This window comes from Phacochoerus africanus, chromosome 1 (assembly GCF_016906955.1).
Source record: "Phacochoerus africanus isolate WHEZ1 chromosome 1, ROS_Pafr_v1, whole genome shotgun sequence".
In the NCBI taxonomy this organism is placed as follows: domain Eukaryota; kingdom Metazoa; phylum Chordata; class Mammalia; order Artiodactyla; family Suidae; genus Phacochoerus; species Phacochoerus africanus.
The window spans coordinates 178716889-178741367 of NC_062544.1; the positions used below are offsets into that span (position 1 = coordinate 178716889).

A 24479-nucleotide genomic window follows, 5' to 3' on the forward strand; every position below is an offset into this window, starting at 1 on the left:
CAGCCTACACCAGAGCCACAGCAACGAGGGATCCGAGCCAGATCTGCAGCCTACACCACAGGTCACAGCAACGCTGGATCCTTAACCCACTGAGCAAGGCCAGGGATGGAACCTGCAACCTCATGGTTCCTAGTCAGATTCATTAACCACTGTGCCACAGCAGGAACTCCAAAAGCTTTCATGTTTTAGCAATGCGATTCAAAGAAAAATCCCCATGGGAACAAGAGGGAAAAACTTTTCACAAGTTGTTTTATTTGACCTTAATCCAGAAATGTTTTAATACTGTCAATTATCAGCAGTAACTTACCCCATTTCATTTATTTATTTATTTATTTTTGTCTTTTTGCTATTTCTTGGGCCACTCCCACGGCATATGGAGGCTCCCAGGCTAGGGGTCGAATAGGAGCCGTAGCCACCGGCCTACACCAGAGCCACAGCAACGCGGGATCCGAGCGGCGTCTGCGACCTACACCACAGCCCACGGCAATGCCGGATCCTTAACCCACTGAGCAAGGGCAGGGACCCAACCCGCAACCTCATGGTTCCTAGTTGGATTTGTTAACCACTGCACCACGACGGGAACTCATTTATGATTTTTTAAAGCCTACTTAACATCTTGGGTTGTATCATTTTAAAGAGGAAATAATTCCCAGTTTTCTAAAACAATTTTTTTTTGCCTTGAATCTTATTAAGAAGACCCCTAATATGTATATGCTCAGAAATTATTCTGAGGCTGTAAGAGAAATTATCCTCCTCCCTAGAAGGGCTATGCTATCTTAACTTGGGCTGTGAAGACTGCCCTACCTCGTGTCCCAAGTCTCAGGAAAGGGGGGCTGCTGGAGAACTTGGCTAAAGGTAGGGAGGTAAAAGGTCCAAAGGATTAAATTTCTCGCTCCCAAAATAACCCTGAGTACTCCTGCCACCTCCAAATCAGGCCCTGCACGCTTTTTCCTGCTGGCAGGGTGCCACCTCTCTGGCCCAAGCCCAGGAGGCCCTGGGGAGCCATAGATAACCCTCTATCTCCACAGGATAGTCCTCTAGAGAGACAGGCAGCCCACCAAATTAAGGATGGACATGCAGGGTGCTTTCTCTCTCTTCTCAGACTATCATCTTCTCTTTCTTTAATCTACTTACTTCACCTATCTTTAGGCTTCTGGAAAGCTTGAGGACAGTGTTTTCCCAAGTTCAATAATGTGAGAACCACTGTCATCACTGCCTCCCACCCACCCCCAACATGTCCAAATCCCACCTATACTTGTTGCTTAAATTGGTTCATTTTCCCACTTAGCTGTTTAAAGACTAGCTGTTGATATATAGCACTGATTTAAATTTAAAACCAGTTTCTCCTGCAATAAACAGAAGGCTCACATATAAATATAGTTAAGACATAGTATATAGGAACGGAATTTTAATTGGCTATGGCTGCTTGCTTTAGGCCTTGTGCCCGCATCCTGCTTCGTTAAGGAATACTGGAGAAGCATTAAAGACATACCAGTATCAAAGTGAGACTTGCTCCCTGCAATAGGGTCTGGAAAGAGGACAGAAGAGAGACGTTCTCATTTAATTTTTAAATACCACGCCTACATAAAACTTAAACAGTTCCCACTTTGGGAAACGCTGCTTTCAGCTTAGGCTCACAAAAGACAATACGTGTGTTGAAATCTGATAGGCCTCATCCCATTTCCCTCAAGTACTGAGTACAGTATTTAATAACTGTGCTCAAAAACTTTTTTGCACTTTTTTTCTTATTATTTGCTCACACCTTCAGACCAACCACCAAAAAGTGTTTTGGATATAGGATTCTGCTGTGGATCGTAAAATGTAGCCAGTGATTAGATCTTTGGATACTATTTAGCCCAAATCTTGACCCATCTTCATTTTCCCGAAAAGAGACTTTGGGGTTCGAGGCCGAGGGTGATTTTCCCAAGGTCACGCAGAGGGTAGACTAGTTTTTGCCTCTGCAGCTTGGAGAACAAGCTTTCTCGTCCCACAGGAGGCTTCCCATGGGTAGCCTGGCTGGCACGTGGCCAAACCTCCAGCCTCCGCTTTGTTGATCGTGGTTGCCATGGCAGCGGCACACTGTTCCCCGCCTCCTCTTGGTGACGTTATGGGACTAGCCTCCAATGGGAAAGCAGCTCAGCGTCAAGCACCGCCTTTCCCGGCGAGTTTGGGCCTTGAGGCCGGGAGAGAAGTGTTGACAGTGCTGGGCTGGCTGGCTCCGGTCGCGGACGCGGCGAGTTACACCGTTTTCCAATCTGTCCGCGGACGCCGCCGCCCGAGACAAAGCCAGGATGTTCGGGATGCTGAGCAGCAGCTTTGAGGATGACCCCTTCTTCTCGTGAGTACCTGGGGCCGGGAGCCAGCGGTCGCGCGGGAATTCAGGGATCTTGAGTGGCGCTATTTTAAGAGAGGAGAGCCAGTTAAAACTCGAAAGAGGGTGAGAAGGAATTAGGGTTACCCTAGGAGGCAGCTTCAGGAAGATTTAGGGCGCAAGTGGGAAGGGAAAGAGGATTTAGAGGCGTTTGATGGAGAGGAGGGTTTGGGGATAATGGGAGAAGGGAAGAGAAGGATTTGGGGGCGTGAGGTAGTCTAAGTAGGCTCCCCTCACCTCCAACAATCCCGGGTCCAGGCTGCTCTCCACTTGGCCTGAATTCGGGTACCCAGCAACCCTCAAATCCGATACTTCCGGTTTTCTAGTCCTGCCTTCTCAGCAGCAGAAGCTTTGCAGGTGATGGTAACTGCCTTCTCGGTTGAACTTCTGGTGAAAATTCTGCTTACAGGACCCTCTCTACACCTGTTTCAACCTCAAATGAGGGGCAGAAAATATTTAATAAGATAACAAGTCTTCGAAAAGGGGAAGTTTTTTTAAAAACAGTATTTTCTATAACATGTGTTTATAAGAGCACAACAAAGTTGGAGAGCTGTGCTGTCTCTCCCCTGGAAGTGGTTGGAAGTTGCCAGGTGCAGTGTTTGTTTCCTTTGCTCGCTTTGTTACAGTGCTAGGTTTGGAAAGGGACTCCAAATAGGACAGGGAAGCAGAAAGAGGGTGCATTTAACACCTCGGGTAAACAAGTGCCAACCTGTGAATGGTTCCAAGTGAAATAATGTGATGCCTTAAGAGAAGGCATCCAGAAATTAATTAGTTTCATTATGATGAAGTTTGCTGGGGTTTGCTTTGTCTTTTAAGTTCTTCTTTGGCGGTTGTATAAAAGTAATAACACAATCTAGTTGGATCTCTAAAACAGGAAAATGTGTTACTTTTTTAACCCAAGTGTTTTGCCACTGGGACAGGTTTTGACTTCCTGTCCTAGTTTATTTTGATCACTTAAAATATCTATGCAACTTGGGGACTTTTTAAAAGGTTAAAATGTTAACAGTTTACTATGAAGATTTTTGTTCTTTAAAGGAGAATATTATATTGGCTTAAAATATTTTAGTACTGTATTAAAACCAAATAAGATAGAAGTAATAATTGAGAGAAAATTAATAGTAGAAAAGATGAGATGATTAATGTAGAAAAATAAAATTATTAACACTTAATTCTAAAAGTTATTCATTATAATTAAGGAGTATATAGACTCAGGAAAATTTATCATACTCTTTTAATTAACTTGTTTAGGAGCACTTGGGTCCTTTATGACCAGTATCATTTTAACAAATTTCAAGTTTTGTATTATGGTTTGCTCTTTTAAAAGTCTCTGAGAGTAGGGACTAAATATATACAAAGATTAGTTGAGCTGTTAAAGTGGTTCTTATGTAATTGTGACATCAGTACAATAGATGATAGCTAAGTGTTGCATTAAAAAGAGCAATGGGAATTCCTGCCATGGCTCAGCAGTTAAAAAACCCAACTAGGATCCATGGGGATGCGGGTTTGATCCCTGATCTCGCTTAGTGGGTTAAGGATCTGGTGTTGCTGTGAGCTGTCGTGTAGGTCACAGATGCAGCTCAAGTACTGCGTTGCTGTGCCTGTGGTGTAGGCTGGCAGCTGTAGCTCCAATTGGACCCCTAGCCTGGGAACCTCCATATGCTGCGGGTGCAGCCCTAAAAAGCAAAACAACAACAACAACAACAAAAAGCAATGGCCTTAACTAAACCATATGTGTAGAATTAGTGCATTCTTTAAAACGTGTAGCAGGAGTTACTTTTGTAGCTCAGTGGGTAAGAAACCCAACTAGGATCCGTGAGGATGCGGGTTCAACCCCTGGCCTCACTCAGTGGGTTAAGGATCCAGTGTTGCCGTAAGCTGTGGTGTAGGTCACAGACATGGCTCGGATCTGGTGTTGCTGTGGCTGTGGTGTAGGCCAGCAGCTGTAGCTCTGATTAGACCCCTAGCCTGGGAACTTCCATATGCCACGGGTACAGCCCTAAAAAGGAAAAAAAAAAAAAGGTGTAGCAAAGGTATAATTTAAACTCTTGGGTAACTCTTTCTGAGCAAAGGCAATGAACCCAAGAGTCAGGCCAGAAATAGTAACAGACCACAAATAGTAGGCATACATCAAAGAACACCCTTCTCCTGTGCCCAGGATGGTTAGGACCATCAGCTACACGTCAGTAGGTCTTTTAGTCCTACTGACTCTCTGTAGCTTTCTTCAAATGCAGGCAGCCATATCATAGAAATTTGGGATGAAATTATTTAACTTTATAAAACTATAATTTCTTTGCTACAAAATTGACAACATAGAGAGTAAACATAATTAAAGTGAGATGGGGAGGTAAGGGAGAAAGATAATCTGAGTTTATATTTAAGTAATCTGTCATTTGACCCCTTTTACCCAAACCCCAAACTAAATGAGTATCCATTACTTAAGTCAAGCATAAGGAATTCATAAAGGGGACAGACTCCTTATTAAATCATTCAGTGACCTTAAGGAACACACAATGGTTCCATTCCCACCATCTTTTATGTAAATATTATCACTGTTGCTAACGTTATGTTTCTGTTTATTGGGCTCCCTAGTGGCAGTTTTAGTGTCTGACATGTAGAAAGTTTTCAGTAAATATCATTTAATGACAATAGGTGTCCTTTACTCTTATAGTTAATGTGGTGTTCGGCTTATTTTTTGATTGCTGAAAGTAATTACAGATGGTCCTCGATTTACCACAGTTCCACTTAAGATTTTTCAACTCTACAATGATGTGAAAGGATTACACATGCGTTAGAAACCATACTTTGAATTTCGAATTAAAGTCTTTTCCTGAGCTAGCGACATGCGGTACAAGACTCTTTCTTGAGGCAGGCAGCAGTAGCAAGCCTCAGCTCCCAGTCAGCACTGTGATAATGAGGATGATCAACTCACCCACTTAAAACCATCCTGTGTTTCAATTTTAGTACAGTATTCAATATTTCATGAGTTATTAAATACTTTATTATAAAATAGGCTTTGTGTAAGACAGTTTGCCCAGCTGTACCACTTTCTAAATAATTCCTTAGTTCAGAATGTGGCATATCAATAAGAAGCACACTCTTGATGTATTAGTTAATCAAAAATGAGAAGACAAAAAAATATATATCTTAGACATAAAATTAGAACTATTAAATTAGAATTATTATTTGAGACTGGTCAAATTATCAAACATTTTAGAGATTTGGGTAAAAGGCAAATATCTGTAGTTTTTAATTCAAATATATTCACTTCTAATGTTTACCTTCCTATAATAGCAAATGTTAAATGTTTCATCAGAAAATTAAAGGGAAATTTTAAAAGTGATACAAAGTTTGGTATTTTATTATACATTTGGGACTTTTTTGGTATCATAATGTTTCAGAGATGAAACTATTTCAGTGAAAACTGCCTTACAGTATACCTTCATATATACTTTTTAAGTAAATAATAGTTGTAATTTGCCTAAAAACACAACGACTAAAAACTTGAAGTTCCTGGCCTGTAGTTTTGCTCTTAGGAATATTACTTTGTCCTCCCATTTGCATTTGCTTAAGAATAGAAATATGTATGTATGGACAGGAACATTTATTTGAGGTTAAAATTGTTTTAGCATCTATCCTATGCCCTAAAAAATGTTAATTATTAAATTTAAAAGTTTATGTATATTTAGTACAATCTAGAAATTTCTGCTTTGTACAGAAACATGAACTTTAAATCTTCTGAGCCAAAGAAATGAAATTCTGATCATGCAAGTCTACAAAGAATAGCTATTTTACCACCTAATAGCCATTAGACATTAAAAGCTCAGAAACAGGTTGGCAAATTAGTTTTATTTTTCATCATAAATTGTTAGCATTTCTTTAAGCCACCTGAACTCTTCATATGGATATCATATTGTGATGACTAGTCTTTGGTTAAAGAAACCTTGCAGATACTCACAGGATATTAGTTTTTCTAACTCTTTACTCTCTTCAGGGACTAAAATTTACATATACATTGGCTCTTTTTAATTTTTTTTTGTCTTTTTGCCATTTCTTGGGCTGCTCCCATGGCATATGGAGGTTCCCAGGCTAGGGGTCTAATCGGAGCTGTAGCTGCCAGTCTACGCCAGAGCCACACAATGTGGAATCCGAGCCACGTCTGCAGCCTACACCACAGCTCACAGCAACGCCGGATCGTTAACCCACTGAGCAAGGGCAGGGATCGAACCCACAACCTCATGGTTCCTAGTCGGATTCGTTAACCACTGCGCCATGACGGGAACTCCTGGCTCTTTTTAATTTTAAAAAAAAATTACTTATTATGCACTTTGGAGGACACTGCTTTAACCTCTTCACTGAGTTAAAAGAGAATGTAGGGAGTTCCCATCATGGCTCAGGAGAAACAAACCTGACTATTATCCATGAGGATGCAGGTTTGATCCCTTACCTTGCTTAGTGGGTTGGGGATCCGGCATTGCTGTGAGCTGTGGTGTAGGTTGCAGATGCAGCTTGGAGCTGTGGCTGTGGTGTAGGCCAGTAGCTGTAGCTCCAATTTGACCCCTAGCCTGGGAACTTGCATGTGCTGAAGCTGCGGACCTAAAAATAAAAAATTTTAAAAAAATGAATGTATTACATATACAAGACAGGCATTGACTGATACCTTCTTGATTGAAAATATTGCCACAGCAGGAAATAAAAGAAAAGCACCTTATTAGAGAAGCAAGACTTTTCACTTGAGGCATTCTTCCATTTGATAGGTACAAACCATTGACTTAGGAACCAAGGAGCGCAACATGATTATGACATAGTGGCTGTACCATTGGATCACATCATAATACTCCGTTTTATCAATGAATTTTGTAAACATCCAAGCAAAAGTAGGAGAGTACTTACAGGATAGGAAGGAGCCATAGTCATTCTTACAACTCTTAATATCAAAGGCTTCTGCCATACCCCTGTTCTGTTCTATTCTATTCTATTCTATTCTATTCTATTCTATTCTATTCTATTCTATTCTATTCTATTCTTATTTGGCTGTGGCCATGGCATATAGATGTTCCCAGGCCAGGGAACGAACCTGTACCACAGCAGCAACCTGAGCCACTGCAATGACAACATCAGATTCTTAACCTGCTGTGCCACAAGTAAACTCTGACTGCACCCCCATTTTAAACTGTGCTTCTAAACAGTAGGAATATAAAATTCACTATGGAAATGTAATTCAGTCTTCACGTATTTCTTAGGTTTCTACTATATGCCCAACCCTGTGGACTTTGTTATAAATTTTTAGAAGTCATACCCCACGCTCTGAAAGAGTCTGTCATGAATGTCGTATGCATTATTTCTCGTGTTGAAACTTAAAGTTACCTGGTGTATTTCCTTTATGGACCCTGACACCTCACTGAAACATTTCTTTATGATCAAGAGAGCCATAAGAATCTTCTTACTCCACACCATGTGTAGTGGATGGAAAGAATTTCCCTTGATGAATAGGACTGCCATGTCAATTATCTGAAATGCTTTCCTATCCATCAGTAAACATGTTGCCTAAAGACCCCTCAGGCACACAGCCACCTCTAATCTCACCCAGAGACAAAGCCCCACTCACCAGAGGGATAGGAATTAGCTCCACCTACCAGTGGGCAAGCACCAGTCTCTCCCATCAGGACGCCTGCAGCAAGCCCCCATACCAACTTCAGCCACAAGGGGGACAGACGCCAGAAGTAAAAGAGGCTACAACTCTATTGTCTGCAGAAAGATCACCACACCAAAAACCTATAAAAATGAAAAGACAGAGAACTGTAACTCAGATGAGGGAGAAAGAAAAACCCCCAGAAAAACAGCTAAGTAATCAGGAGATTCTCAGCCTCCAGGAAAAAAACTTTGGGCTGTTGATGCTGAAAATGATGTAAGAAACTGGAAATAAACTGGAGGCAAAGAGGGATAATTTATAGGAAATACTGAGCAAAGAGATACAAGATATAAAACTTAAACAAGAAGAGATGCAAAACACAATAACTGAAATAAAAAATTCATTAGAAGTGGCCAACAGTGGAATTCAGGAGGCAGAAGAACGAACAAGTGAGGTGGAGGACAGATTAGTGGAAATCATGGATACAGAACAGAAAAGAGAAAAAAGATTGAAAAGAAATTAAGAGAATCTCAGAGAACGCTGGGACAACATTAAATACACCAACATCCATATTATAGGGGTGCTAGAAGGTAAAGAGAGAGATAAAGGGACAGACAAAGTATTCGAAGAGATAATAGACAAAAACTTCCCTGACATGGGAAGGAAGCCACTCACTCAAATCCAGGAAGCACAACGAGTACCATATAAAATAAATCCAAGGAGAAATACCCCAAGAAACATATTAATCAAACTGACCAAAATTAAAGACAATGAGAAGATATTGAAAGCAGCTAGGGAAAAGAAACAAATAACATACAAGGGAACCCCGATAAAGTTATTGGCATATTTTTAAGCAGAAACTTTGCAGGCCAGAAGGGAGTGGTGTGATATACTTATCGTGATGAAACGAAAAAACCTCCAACCAAGATTACTTTATCCAGCAAGGCTCTCATTCAGATTTGAAGGAGAAATCAAAACCTTCACAGATAAGCAAAAGTTAAGAGAATTAGCAACACTAAACCAGCTTTACAACAAATACTAAAGGAACTTCTCTAGGCAGAAAAGAAAAGGCCACTACCAGAAACAAAAATACCGCATATGACAAGGCTCACCAGTAAAGGTATATTTACAGTAAAGATACAGAATAATCCACATGCAATTATGCCACCAAAATCAGAAATTGTGGAAGAGGAGGGTACAAATGCAAGACACTGGAGATGCACTTGCAATTAAGAGACCAACAACTTAAAACAATCTCATATATATATCTTTTCTATCAAAACTTCAGAATAACTGCAAACCAAAAATCTACAATTGATACAGAAGCAAATAAGAAATATCAACTCAAATACAACACTGAAGATAGTCATCAGACCAGAAGAGGAGAGAACACGAGAAAAAGGGAGAAAAAAGATCAACAAAAACAAATCGAAAGGAATTAATAAAATGGCAGTAAGAACATACATATCAATAATTACCTTAAATGTTAATGGACTAAATGCCCCAACCAAAAGACCCAGACTAGCTGAATGGATACAAAACCAAGACCCATATACATGCTGTCTTCAAAAGACCCTTCACTTCTAGGGACACATACAAATTGAAAGTGAGAGGATGGAAGAAAATATTCCATGCAAACGGGAATCAAAAGAAAGCTGGAGTAGCAATACTCATATCAGACAAAATAGACTTTAAAATGAAGAATATTTTAAGAGACAAGGAAGGACACTACCTAATGATCAAAAGATCAATCCAAGAAGAAGATATAATAATTTTAAATATCTACTCACACAACATAGGTTCACCACAATATATACGGCAACTGCTAGCAACCTTAAAAGGAGAAATCAACAATAACACAATAATAGTGGGGGACTTTAACACCCCACTTACAGCAATGGACAGATTATCCAGACAGAAAATCAATAAGGAAACACAGGCCCTGAATGAAGCATTAAACCAGATGGACTTATTAGATATTTATAGGACATTCCATCCAAAAGCAACAGAATACACATTCTTTTCAAGTGCACATGGTACATTCTCTAAGATTGATCACATCCTGGGCTACAAATGCAACCTCGGTAACTTTAAGAAAATTGAAATCACATCAAGCATCTTTTCTGGCCACAGTGCTACAGAACTGGAAACCAGCAACAAGGAAAAAACTGCAAAATACAATCACATGGAGACTAAACAACATGCTACTAAACAACCAATGGATCACTGAAGAAATCAAAGAGGAAATTAAAAACTACCCAGAAGCAAATGACAACAAAGATACGACACTCCAAAACCTATGGGATGCAGCAAAAGCTGTTCTAAGAGGAAAGTTTATAGCAACACAAGCCTACCTCAGAAAACAAGAAAAAGTTCAAATAAACAAAGTAACTTTACTTTACAGCTAAAGCAGTTCGAGAGAGAAGAACAGACAAGACCTAAAGTTAGTAGAAGGATAGAAATCATAAAGATCAGAGCAGAAATCAGTGAAATAGAAACAAAGAAAACCGTAGAAAAGATCAGTGAAACAAAGACCTGGTTCTTTGAAAAGATCAACAAAATTGATAAACCCTTAGCCAGACTAATTGAGAAAAAAAGAGGACTCAAATCATTAAAATTAGAAATGAAAAAGGAGAGATTACAATGGACATCACAGAAAATACAAAGGATCATAAGAGACTACTATATGCAACTATACACCAATAAAATGGAAAACCTAGAAAAAATGGACACATTCTTAGAGAAGTACAATCTTCCAAGACTAAACCAAGATGAAATAGAAAAGATGAACAGACCAATCACAAGTATTGAAATTGAAACTGTGATTAAAAAACTTCCAACAAACAAAAGTCCAGGACCAGATGGCTTCACAGGCGAATTCTATCAAACATTTAGAGAAGAGCTAACACCTGTCCTTCTGAAACTATTTCAAAAAATCGCAGAGGAAGGAATACTCCCTAATTCATTCAATGAGGCCACCATCACCCTGATACCAAAACCAGACAAAGATACCACACACAAAAAAAGAAAACTACAGGCCAATTTCACTGATGAACATAGATGCAAAAATCCTCAAGAAAATACTAGCAAACCCCATCCAACAATACATTTAAAGGATTGTACATCATGCTCAAGAGGGTTTTATCCCAGGGATGCAAGCGTTCTTCAATATCCATAAATCTATCTGTGCGATACACCACATTAACAAACTGAAGAATAAAAACCATATGATCCTCTCAATAGACACAGAAAAAGCCTTTGACAAAATCCAACACCCATTTCTGATAAAAACCCTTCAGAAAATGAGCATAGACAGATCCTACCTCAACATAATAAAAGCCATATATGACAAACCCACAGCTAACATCATTCTCAATGGTGAAAAGCTGAAAGAATTCCCGCTGAGATCAGGAACAAGACAAGGATGTCTGCTCTTGCCACTACTATTCAACGTACTTTTGCAAGTCCTAGCCACAGCAATCAGAGAAGTAAAAGAAATAAACTGAATCCAAATTGGAAAGGAAGAAGTAAAACAATCACTATTTGCAGATGACATGATACTATACCTAGAGAATCCTAAAGACTCTACCAGAAAACTGTTAGAGCTCATCCATGAATTTGGTAAAGTCACAGAATACAAAATTAATACTCAGAAATCGACTGCTTTACTATATACTAACAATGAAAGACCAGAAATGGAAATTAGGGAGGCAATCCCCTTTACCATCACATCCAAAAGAATTAAATCCTTAGGAGTAAACCTACCTAAAGAGACAAAAGTCCTGTACTCTGAAAAGTATAAGACACTGATGAAAGAAATCAAAGATGACACAAACAGATGGAAAGATGTACCATGCTCTTGGATTGGAGGAGTCAGTATTATCAAAATGACTATACTACCCAAGGCAATCTACAGATTCAGTGCAATCCCTATCAAAGTACCAAGGACATTTTTCACAGAACTAGAACAAAATATTTTAAAGTTTGTTTGGAAGCACAAAAGACCCAGAACAGCTAAAGAAATCCTGAAAAAGAAAAATGGTGCTGGAGGAATCCAGCTCCCTGACTTCAGACTATACTACAAAGCTATAGTCATCAAACTTGTATGGTACTGGCACAAAGACAGACATATAGATTAGTGGAATAGGATAGAAAGCCAGAATTAAACCCACACACCTACAGTCAGCTAATTTATGACAAAGGAGGCAAAAGAATATACAATGAAGAAAAGACAGCCTGTTCAATAAGTGGTGTTGGGAAAACTGGACTGCATTAGAGCTACTTGAAATGGTTGTTGAAATGCAGCTTACCAGCCATGCTCAGACACAATAAATCAAAAATCCTTGGTTGTATGTCTCCAGAATCTGCATTTTAATGAGTACCTCTGGTAACATTTAAGTGTGGTCAGGTTTAAAAAATATAGTTCATAGGGAGTCCCCATCATGGCTCTGTGGTAACGAGAACCTGACTAGTATCCATGAGGGTGCAGGTTTGATCCCTGGTCTCACTCAGTGTTAAGGATCCATAGTTGCCATGAGCTGTGGTGTAGGTCACAGATGTGGCTTGTAACCTGTGTTGCTGTGGCTGTGATGTTTGCCAGTAGCTTCAGCTCTGATTTGAACCATAGCCTGGGAACTTTCATGTGTCACAGGTGTGGCCCTAAGAAGACAATAAGGGTGGGGAAAAGAAGACCAAGTAAAGCCCAGCGGGAGTATGTCTTTGGGGGCAGTGCTTTTCAACATTTTCATGTCATTCACAATTAGAAAATATTTGCATAGCACCTTGGGGTACAAGAGGAGAGGCTGATAGAAGCTGGAAGTAACTAGCCCCCAGGGCTTTGGCAGGTTCAGGCACCTGGCTGACCCAAGGATGAGGTATCCACATTTTGATAATCCATTGGTGATGCCAAGGAAGCTCTGTGAAGGACAGGAAGGAAAGGAGAAATTTACCAAACAAGGCTGAGAACAGTGTATTGCTCCCAAAGTTACAAATGCTGCTGAGAATTCAAGGAATAGAGATAATTTCCTTAACTGGAAGGTTAAGAGAATCCTAGGAGTTGCAATGCAGAGGTCAAGGGAAGGAAAAAGACATTTGTAAAGAAAGGGAATGAAATACAAAGAAGTAAAGGATACAAGTGTAGACAATATTGGAAGACTTTAAGTGCTAAAGGAAAGGAGATGGTAGCTGGAAGAGTATCAGGAAAGGGTTTGGGGGAGGGGGGTGGGAGGTATAGAAGCCTTTTTTTTTTGTCTTTTTTGCCATTTCGTGGCCCACTCCTGTGGCATAAGGAGGTTCCCAGGCTAGGGGTCGAATTGGAGCTGTAGTCACTGGCCTACACCAGAGCCACAGCAACGCAGGATCCAAGCCGCATCTGCAACCTACACCACAGCTCACAACAACGCCGGATCATTAACCCACTGAGCAAGGGCAGGGACCGAACCCGCAAGCTCATGGTTCCTAGTTGGATTCGTTAACCACTGCGCCACGACGGGAACTCCTAGAAGCCTTTGTTGGGTATATTAAGAACAAAAAGTAATTTCCATTGAGTTTCGTAAAGTATTTACTTAAACTTTGTAGTAATTTAGTAGTCTAATAAAGGACCTCAAAAGTCCCCTTGAATTTTACAGGAAACAGTAGTTACAAATTATTAGTTCAGGACTTCCCTTGGCCCAGTGGAAACGAATCCAACTTGGAACCATGAGGTTGAAGGTTCGATCCCTGGCCTCACTCAGTGGGTTAAGGAGCCGTGAGCTGTGGTGTAGGTTGCAGATGAGGCTCAGATTCTGCGTTGCTGTGGCTTTGGCATACGCCAGCAGCTGTAGCTCCAATTGAACCCCTAGCCTGAGAATCTCCATATGCCACAGGTACAGCCCTAAAAAAATATATATATATATATATATATATTAGTTCCAAGAGAATGCTGCCATTGCGGTGGGTACTTCTTCAGGATCTGATGCTCTCAGGATCTCCTTTGGCCTGTCTGAATTCAGGTTTATGGTCTTTAATATCCTGTCTTAATCATCAGCCATAGAAATCCCATGCCTTCTACTAGCACTAAATCACAAGCTGTATTTTATAGCTTCTTAGTCTTCTAATGCTATTTTATGCAAACAGGCAGGAACAGTTGGAAATTGCTGTAAGTAATGTGATTTTACCAATATATTTGTGGTAGACAGAATAATGCCCCCCAAAGATGTCCATGTCCATGTCCTAATCCTCCAAAGCTGTGAATATGTCATTTTACATGGTAGGGGTGAATGAAGGTTATAGATAGAATTAAGGCTATAAATCAGCTAACCTTAGAATAACGAGGATTACTCAGGAGGGCTCAATTTAATCACAAGGGCCTTTTAAACAGGGAAGAATCAGAGAGAGATTGGAAGATGCTATGCTGAAGTCTTGAAAATGGGGGTAGAGGCCACAAGCCAAGGAACACAAGCAGCCTCTGGAAGCTAGAAAAGGGCAAGGAAACAGATTTCCCATTGCAACCTCCAGAAGGAACACAGCCCTGCCACCACATTGATTCTAGCCAAGTGATACCCATTCTGGGCCTCTGACCTCCAGAACTGTAAGAAAATTAATTTGTGTTAAGTCACTAAATCTGTGATGATGTGTTACAGAAGCAATAGTAAACTAATAAAAATCCCAGTTGTAAAATCTTAATTTTAAAACATAAAATCTCACTTCTCTGTCAGAAGATAGGGTCCTACATGGCGATAATCAGCCTCTGTGGCTTGGTGCACAGTATACAGAATAAATGTGAGTTGAATCTGAACCATCCTGTATATGACTTTGTCTCGCCACCATTTCTTAGGAGACTTGAGTACTTTTTTTTTTTTTTTGTCTTTTTAGGGCTGCATCTGTGGCATATGGAGGTTCCCATGCTAGGAGTCCAAGCGGAGCTGTAGCCACAGCCGTGGCAACATCAGATCCGAGCCACATCTGCAGCCTACACCACAGCTCATGGCAATGCTAGATCCTTAACCCACTGAGTGAGACCAGGGATCGAACCTGCGTCTTCATGGATGCTAGTCAGATTTGTCTGCTGAGCCATGACAGGAACTTCCACTTGCTTACTATTCTTAAATAAAGTCTCTACCCACCTGGGTGCTTTCTGCATGCAGAAGCACTTCCATTGCAATCAATATGTGCAGTTCTGAACTTCTGTAGTGACTTTTGTTGGACTTAGGGGCAGGGAGAGAGGGGAGGAAAGGGAATTGTTCATTTAAACCAGAGTTAGTTTTCTCTGGCTCAAGTGTTTTAATATAGGAGACTTGATCTTCTGATCAAAGTTCCATGGGCTCATTGTACCTCAGTATCAACTGCTTTAGGGTGAGACCACTATCTGTCTGAGAAACCCCACCCTCAGTTGAGGTTTGTTTTATGTCATCCCAAACATAGGCTCAAAACTTGGTGAAAATTGGAACCACAGCAATATCTTCTCAGATCCACCTCTTAGAGTAATGACAATAAAAACAAAATAAACAAATGGGACCTAATTAAGCTTAAAAGTTTTTACACAGCAAAGGAAACCCTAAACAAAGCCAAAAGCCCACAGAATGGGAGAGGATATTTGCAAATGAAGCAACTGAGAAAGGATTAATCTCCAAAATATATAAACACCTCCTGTAGCTCAATACCAAAACAAAACAAAACAAACAAACAAAAAACCCATCAAAAAATGGGAAGAAGATCTAAATGGACAGTTCTCCAAGGAAGACATACAGATGACTGAAAAACACATGAAAAGATGTTCAACATCACTAATTATTAGAGAAATGCAAATTAAAACTACTGTAAGATACCACATTACACCAGCCAGAATGGCCTATTGTTTATAGGCTTTTTGATGAATGCTGGAGAGGGTATGGAGAAAAGGGAACCGTCTTTCTCTGTTGGTGGAAAGTAAATTGGTAAAACCACTATAGAAAACAGTATGGAGACTCTTCAAAAATCTAAAAATATAATTACCATTTGATTCAGCAATCCTAGTCCTGGACATCTCTCCAGAGAAAACCATGACTTGAAAATATACATGTACTCCAATATTTATTGCAGCACTATTTACAATAACCAAGAGATAGAAGCAACCTACACTACTCCATTGATGGAGGAGTGGATAAAGATGTGGTATGTATACACAGTGGAATATTACTCAGCTGTAAGAGGGAATGAAATAATGGCATTTGCAGCAACATGGATGGACCTAGAAATAATCATTGCTAAGTGAAGTTAGACAGTGAGATACAAATGTCATATGCTGTCACTTGTACATGGAATCTAAAAGAAGGATACAGTGGGAGTTTCCTTCGTGGCTCAGCAGTTAACAAACCCTACTGGGATCCATGAGGACATGGATTCGATCCCTGGCCTCAATCGGTGGGTTAAGGACCCAATATTGCCATGAGCTGTGTAAGTCACAGTCTCGGCTCAGATCCTGCATTGCTGTGCTGTGGTGTAGGCAGTGGCTATAGCTCCAATTCGACCCCTAGCCTGGACACCTCCATATGCCTCGGGTGTGGCCCTAAAATAGCAAAATAAATAAATTTTAAAAGGATACAGTGAACTTATTTGCAGAACAGAAACTGACTCACACACTTTGAAAAATTTGTGGTTACCAAAGGAGACAGCCCCCGGGGAGGGGGGGGGCGTTGGGGATTTGGGTTGTAAATGTAATTAAATTGGGTTGTGATGATGGTTGTACAACTATAAGTATACCAAAATTCATTGAGTTAAAAAAAAAAACTTGGTGAAAATTCAGAGTTGCCATTGCAGCTCAGTGGGTTAAGAACCCCAATAGTATCCATGAGAATGTTGGTTTGATCCGTGGCCTTGCTCAGTGTGTTAAAGATTGCAGATGCAGCTTGGTATGGCCCTAAAAAGGGGGAAAAATTGTGAAAATCTATAAAACATTTTCTTATAATGCAGAAACAGACCTACTTATATTTCAAAGTTTGTATTCATTTCTTTCCCAGTCATTAGATGAAGCCAACAAAATTGACAGAATGAGGGCAGATTTAAATGTGTTATTCACTGCTCTTTGGGATATAACATGTATTAGTTATCTATTGTTGCTGTAACTTAGCAGCTTAAAATAAACGTGTTATAATTTCTGTTGTTTTGGAATCCAGGATCAGCTTAGAAGTTCTGACTCCGGGCCTCTTAGGCTACAGTCAAGTTGTAAGTCAAGGCCATGGTCTTCATAAGGCTTGACTGATGGAGGATATACTTCATGTTCTTTCACATGGCTATTGGCTGGATTCAAAAATCTCCTCCCAAGCTTGCTCACATTGGCCTCTCCACAGGCTGCCTCATAGCATGGCCACTGCTTCTGCAGGGCTAGCCATCATGCTAAAGAACACCCAAGCAGAAACCAAAGTCTTCCTAAAAACAATTTTTTTTTTGTCTTTTGTCTTTGTTGTTGTTGTTGTTGCTATTTCTTGGGCCGCTCCCGCGGCATATGGAGGTTCCCAGGCTAGGGGTCCAATCAGAGCTGTAGCCGCCAGCCTATGCCAGAGCCACAGCAATGCAGGATCCCAGCCGCATCTGCAACCTACACCACAGCTCACGGCAACGCCGGATCGTTAACCCACTGAGCAAGGGCAGGGACCGAACCTGCAACCTCATGGTTCCTAGTTGGATTCGTTAACCACTGCGCCACGACGGGAACTCCCCTAAAAACAATTTTGGAATTGATATCCCATCACTTCTATTATATTCTATTAGAAGCAAGTCAGTAAATCCAGCCATACTCTAAAGAATTGAGGAGATGATAAAGGCATGAATACCAGGAGTGGGGATTTCAGGGCCATATTAGAAGCTAGGAACCAGATGTATAAATTAGTAAGTCCATTAGTTTACCAGAGACTAGATAATCAAGTTTATAATATTCCTAATTGAAATTAAGCTCAGTAATTATGGAAAAACAAACAAAAAACTCCAGGGAGTTCCCACTGAGGCTCAGTGGGTTAAGAACCAGACATAGTGTCCATGAGGATGTGTGTTTGATCCCTGGCCTCACTCAATGAGTTAAGAATCCAGTGTTGCTGCAAGCTACAGTGTAGTAGGTTGCACATGTGGCTCAGACCTGGCGTGGCTGTGGCTGTGGCTATGGCTGTGGTATAGGCCTGCAGCTGCAGCTCCCATTCAACTCCTAGCCAGGGAACTTCCATATGCTGAGGGTGCAGCCCTTAAAAAAAAAAAAAACCAAAAAACCTACAAACAAATTTTCCATACGAGAAGATATAAAATTTTTTTAAATGGAAGTTCTTTTAACTTTGAAACAGGAAATTTAAAAGGCACAGTAGAATAATCAACACAATTTACCTTTTTTTGCCATATTCTCCTCAAATTGTCCACATCTGACTTTATTCCAATTCTTCTCTTCATGTTTTTAATTCTGCTTATTCCTCATCTTCTACAAACAAAAGAAGCTTATAGAGATATGTAAAATGTTGTAAGAATTGGGTTTAGTTAAAGATAAAAAACCTAAAGCAGAAATAAAACTTCTCTGCAAAGGTCATAGTCTGGTGAAAACTGAAGACCTAACAAAGATCATGGCTGAGTAAGCTGATGTTAAGAAAATGAAAAAGCAGATCCAAGACTGGGGAAAAAAATACTTTCAAGGCTTATATAATAAAAGTCTTATGTGTAGGATATATAAAGACTCTTACAACTCCATAACAATAAGATAAGCAACTTGGTTTCCTTAAATGGAAAGTTTGAATAGATGTTTTATCAAGGAAAAAATATGCATGAGACATAATAAAAAATAAAACCCAGTGAGATATTATTACATCACCACTGAAATGGCTAAAATTAAAAAGAGTGATAATACCGAGTATCAGCAAGAATGTAGTTCAACTGGAACTGTCAGTTCACATTTTTTTAAAAAGTTAAACACACTCTTTCCATACACGCAGCAATCCCACTCCTAGGTATTTTACTCAAGAGAAATGTAGCTATGTATACACAAGGGCCAGTACATGAATATTCATAGAAGATTAATTCATTATAGCCAAAAAAACTAGAAGTAGTTTTATGATGATTTTGTAATATATATCATACCCATACAATGGACTTAGCAATAAAACTGAATGAGCTACTGATAAATGGTATAAACTACCAATAACATGGATGAATCACAGAGGCATTATGCTAAGTGAAAGCAACTAGACACAGCAGACACCATAATGTCTGATTCCATTATATGAATTCTGAGAAAGGGAAAGCTATAGTGACAGAAAACCTGTCAGTGGTAACCAGAATCAGAGGGAGGTAATTATCTGCAAAGGAACAAGAGGGCACTTTTAGGGGTGATGGAAACGTTCTACATCTTGATTGTGGTGTTGGCGATGACTAAACATTTTTCAAAATTCATCAAACTGTGCAATTAAAATATACAAATTTCATTGTATGTAATTTATACTTTAAAAAACACTGAACTAAAACAAAAAAACCACATGGAGTTCCGTTGTGGCGCAATGGTTAGCTAATCTGACTAGGAACCATGAGGCTGCGGGTTCGATCCCTGGCCTTGCTCAGTGGGTTAAGGATCCGGCGTTGCTGTGAGCTGTGGTGTTGGTCGCATACGCGGCTTGGATCCTGGCATTGCTGTGGCTCTGGCGTAGGCCAGCGGCTATACCTCGAATTAGACCCATAGCCTGAGAACCTCCATATGCCACTAGAGCGGCCCAAGAAATGGCAAAAAGACCAAAAAAAAAAAAAAACAAAAAAACAAAAAACCACTTTAAAAATATAAACAGATCCAGTTTAGTGGCTTGCTCATCAATTGCATTTGAAGCTTTTTCTTTTTTAACCTCCAAGATGATTTATGAATAAATCTGATCTCCCTTGGGATAGGTTTATGTATGTAAATACTGCAGAACCCAAAGGAAAAGCTCTTTCTGCCTGGGACTACTGAGGGAAGGTGGAATTTTTGAGCTTTCTCAGGCTAACACCAGAAGATCGGGATTTGGAATTAGAATTGAGTGGTCTATGGCAGGTGAAAATGAGGTGAAGTCTGAAAGGAGAGCAAACTCTGTGGGGGCACCAGTCCTAAAAGGGAACTCAGGGAAACACAAGATGGCCATGGTAAAGTGAGCTCCAGTGGTGATGTGCTTTCAGTTCTAGAATGAGCAATAAGGAATTGACCAGTGGGTCGGTGACTTTCCAACTAAAATGAGGTTGAGAAACCATGTGACAAGGCAGAAAAAAAGATTCTTGAATGGGATTTGGGGTGAATGGGGTAGCATCAGGTTAAGAACACTGGTATTTATACAGCATGTAGAAAAGGGCCTGGAATGTGATTATTGTTTTTAAATAAAATATGTCTTTTTCATTAGAGACATTTAATAATAGAATAATCGGGAATACATGTGTCTTTGCGAGTCGTGGTTTTCTCTGGATAGATGCCCAGGAGTGGAATTGCTGGATCAAGTGGTAGTTTTCTGAGTCATCTCCATACTGTTTTCCACAGTGGCTGCACCAATTTACAATCCCACCAACAGTGTCCTAGGGTTCCTTTTACTCCACACCCTCTCCAGCACTTATTGTTGGCAGACTTTTAGATGATGGCCATTCTGGCTGGTGTAAGGTGGTACCTCATGGTGGTTTTGATTTGCATTTCTCTAATAATGAGTGATGTTGAACAGCTTTTCATGTGTTTTTTGGCCATCTGTATGTCTTCTTTGGAAAATTGTCTGTTTAGATCTTTGGCCTATTTTTTGATGGGGTTGTTTGTTTTTTTGGTATTGAGCAGTAGGAGGTGTTTATAAATTTTGGAGATCAATCCCTTGTCAGGTGATTCACTTGCAAAGATTTTATCCCATTCTGTGGGTTGTCATTAGAGGCATTTAATAATAGAATAATCGGGAATAGCATTCAGACATGTTGAGAAGAGAAGGTAAGGGAAATTAACACTGAGTTTACTTTATGGGTCGGATTCTGTGGTTTGTACCTTCAGATTGCATGATTTCATCTCAGCAACAAGGACTGTGATATTATCCTCCTTTTACAGCAGTGGAAATGGAGACTCAGAGAGAGGCTTGGGTTCTAATTAACTCAGGTACAACAGATGCAAGAGGCAATATTCCTCAAAGGCTGGCGAAGGTGTACTTGAGCTATGATCACCAGAGATGTCCACAAACCATGCTAAGAGCTTGTGAATTTGATTGGGAGGTTGAGGTGTGGAAGGAATCTGCATCTCTAAACTGTCCACTAGTTAGTTGGTAATTTCAACAAAAGTTTGAGAACCACTATCTTAAGACTTAGAAGATACTTTACTATGTGGTGATTTCTAGTATGTAGAGTTCTTAGAAACAGAAGTTAGCCTTACAGAAGTGATCTGCACCTTTGTCTTTGCTAAAATAATGTTTTATCTTTATCGTGTTCATAACATAGCTATGGTTCTCAATGCTCATATTTCATGAATAAGAATTTTTTAAAAAACAAGCCAGTATCCTTTATTCGTTCTCGCCAGATTTATATTGTTGACTGCCCAAAGTGGTCTCTAATGGTAGCAGTATTTTTTCAGAGTCTTTTTTTTTTTTTGGCCATTTTCTTTGGTATTGGCTTAAACTACCTGGGATGTGTTTATCAATTTTATACAGTAAGGGGTAAATAAAGGTATGTTTGTGCTATGATACATAAATGAATTATGGTAGATACCAAATAGAACAGGTTATCTATTCATGAATAGTGGGTCTTGATGAGATAAATCTAGTCTCCTAAACTCTTGTCTCTTTATCAAGCATATTCATCCAAAATTATTCGTTGTATTATCAAGGTGCCTACTTATGATTTAAATTCCAGCACTTACTCTTACATGATTATATGTATTTTCAACAGTGATTCTTTTATTGCACACCGAGAGAGTATGCGACAGATGATGAGAAATTTTTCTGAACCTTTCGGAAGAGATATGTTCAGCATCTCTGATGGGAGACGAAGAGCTCGTAATCATACAGGACACGAGGATGAGGAAAATTCCCTGACCGTAAGTTCTTTATTTTGAAATTAGTGAAGAAATGTATTACAGAGGAATATCTCTCTGATAATAGGGCATGACTAATATTTACGTTATAGAAACAACTGTTATATAAAAGGAGGGACCTTTTGGAAAGGTGCATTCTTATTTATTTATTTTAGGGCCACACCTGCAGCATATGGAATTTCCCAGGCTAGGGGTCGAATTGGAGCTGTAGCTGCCAGGCTACACCACGGCCACAGCAACGCAGGATCCAAGCTGTGTCTGCAACCTATACCACAGCTCATGGCAATGCCAGATCCTTAACCCACTGAGTGAGGCCAGGGATTGAATCTGCGTCCTCATGGATACTAGTCTGGTCGAGTAACCTGCTGAGGCACTACGGGAACTCTGAAAAGCCACGTTCTTTAACAATGAGATCTAAACTGTACACAATTCCTCTGTGCTACCAAAACTTTTAGCACCATGGGATTATGTATTACAAGTGAAACTTGAAGCCTTGTTTTCCATATGTATATACGTTTTTTGCTCACCTTAAAATTTACTCCCACATCTTAAATTAGAACAGACAATGAAATATCCTCCCTGTCCCATACAGCATTTCTCCCCATTTTAAAATAGCATCCAGGAGTTCCCGTTGTAGCTCAGTGGTTAATGAATCCGACTAGGAACCATGAGTTTTTGGGTTCGACCCCTGGCCTTGCTCAGTGGGTTAAGGATCTGGTGTTGCCATGAGCTGTGGTGTAGGTCACAGACGCAGCTCAAATCCCATGTTGCAGTGGCTGTAGCATAGGCCAGCGGCTACAGCTCTGATTGGACCCCTAGCCTGGGAACCTCCACATGCCGCGGGTCCGGCCCTAGAAAAGACAAAAACACAACAAACAATAAAATAAAATAAAATAGCTTCCAAAACTATAGTGTAAGCTTTATCTCTGTTAGACCAGGAAAAGCCAATCTTCTGCATGGTTATCTTAGATCTTCAAAACTTAGATTAACTTTTAACTGTATTCAAAGGCCTTGTATAAACACAGTGTATTTTCATAAGTCTTATGTGAGAGCAAAACGAGAAGTTTACAAATATAAACTCAAAAAAAAAAAAAACCCAACCTAGGATATTTATATTTCTTAACTATTTTATTTTCTGCTTATTTTACCCCTATTGCTTTTTCAGCCTCAGGAATGGCAGTTCTAGAACAACCAATCCACAGGAGTTTCTAAAAGATAAATCTCTTCAATTGAAATGTAGATATTTGGAACTAAGTAAACATTTTGAATAGGTCAATTGGGAAACTTCCAGAATCTTCCAGAAAAATGTTTTCATATTTTCCGTTGGCAGTAATCTTCGTTAGAGTGAAATGTTTCAAATACCCCTAAGAGCTTTGATGAATAAAGTCGCATTTGCTATTTAAGTGAAAGTAATCTTCACATTCTTTTTCATGGACATATTACCCCAATATATATATTATTCACATTCCAATTGGTTTTTAAAAGTTAGTTAATGGTGGCATCGTTATATATATGTTTTTACTTTTAGGACTCTAAATTTCCATAGAAGTCTAAAATTAAGATCAAAGGAAAAAAAATTATCAAATGGACAGAAAAATCAAATATAACATTCTGAAATTTTATTTTTCACATGAGCATTGAAATATTTTATATATCTGCTATAAGCGTAGCAAGGAAAGAGTAGGGCTATACATAGCACAGTATTCACATGCGTAAATGAGCTGCTCATAGCCTTTGCAGAAGAAGCAAGAAGTGAGAGTTTTATTCTCTTATAAGCATAGAAGGGAGACCTGTTTGTAATTCAGCTGTGAAGTTTTCATGGTGGATGCCTGTCACAACTGCTGCAACTCTGCTGGTTGCAGAGAAGAAGGAAATATTTCTTTCCTGGTACTGTGCTTAAAACATCTCCATGTTTAATGAGCTGGAATAAGAAATATATAACCAGATAAAGAGATAAAATTCTGCAAAACTGTAGTTTGTGAGTCATAATTTAGAACCACTTGTGTTTTCGCTTGCCTCATATTTGCCTTGTATGGTTTGAAATTTGGGGAACCAGAAAAATCCATACAGTTGAAGTAATATGGTTGCATAAACATGATGACTGACTAAGGAAAGTCATATAGGAAAACAATCCTGAATATAAAGAAAAGCCAAGGCCAACATTTGAATGAAAAACTGAAACAGTTGCTACCTTGTCCAATTTGTAGGCATAAATTAACTTTTGTTTAAGATTATGAATCATAGGTATGGGTTAAAGAATGCAGTATTATCCAATAGAACTTTCTGGATGATGGAAATGTTGTAAATCTGCCTTGTCCAGAATGGTAGCCACTAGCCATATCTGGCTGTTGAGTACTTGAAATGTGCCTAGTACTTCTGAGGAACTGAATTTTTTTTTAATTCTTTTTTGGCCGCACCCAGTGCATATGGAAGATCTTGAGCCAGGGGTTGAATCTGAGCTGACGCTATGATCTATTCCACAGCTG

At 39.6% G+C, this 24479-nt stretch overlaps 1 protein-coding gene across 3 annotated transcripts in view; it reads left to right on the forward strand.

The window, feature by feature from the left end:
* The first annotated feature begins 2156 nt into the window (after nt 1-2156).
* The window catches only part of MLF1 (myeloid leukemia factor 1), a 37221-nt gene continuing 14898 nt past the window's right edge, over nt 2157-24479 (forward strand). The window contains exons 1-2 of one of the 3 annotated variants that reach the window (XM_047785527.1): nt 2157-2338; nt 21849-21996. In XM_047785527.1, coding sequence (XP_047641483.1) covers nt 2292-2338; nt 21849-21996 — 195 coding nt within the window. In that variant the 5' untranslated portion in view covers nt 2157-2291. The remainder of the gene's footprint in view (nt 2339-21848; nt 21997-24479) is intronic. The other 2 variants (XM_047785508.1, XM_047785517.1) reach the window with 2 other exon arrangements.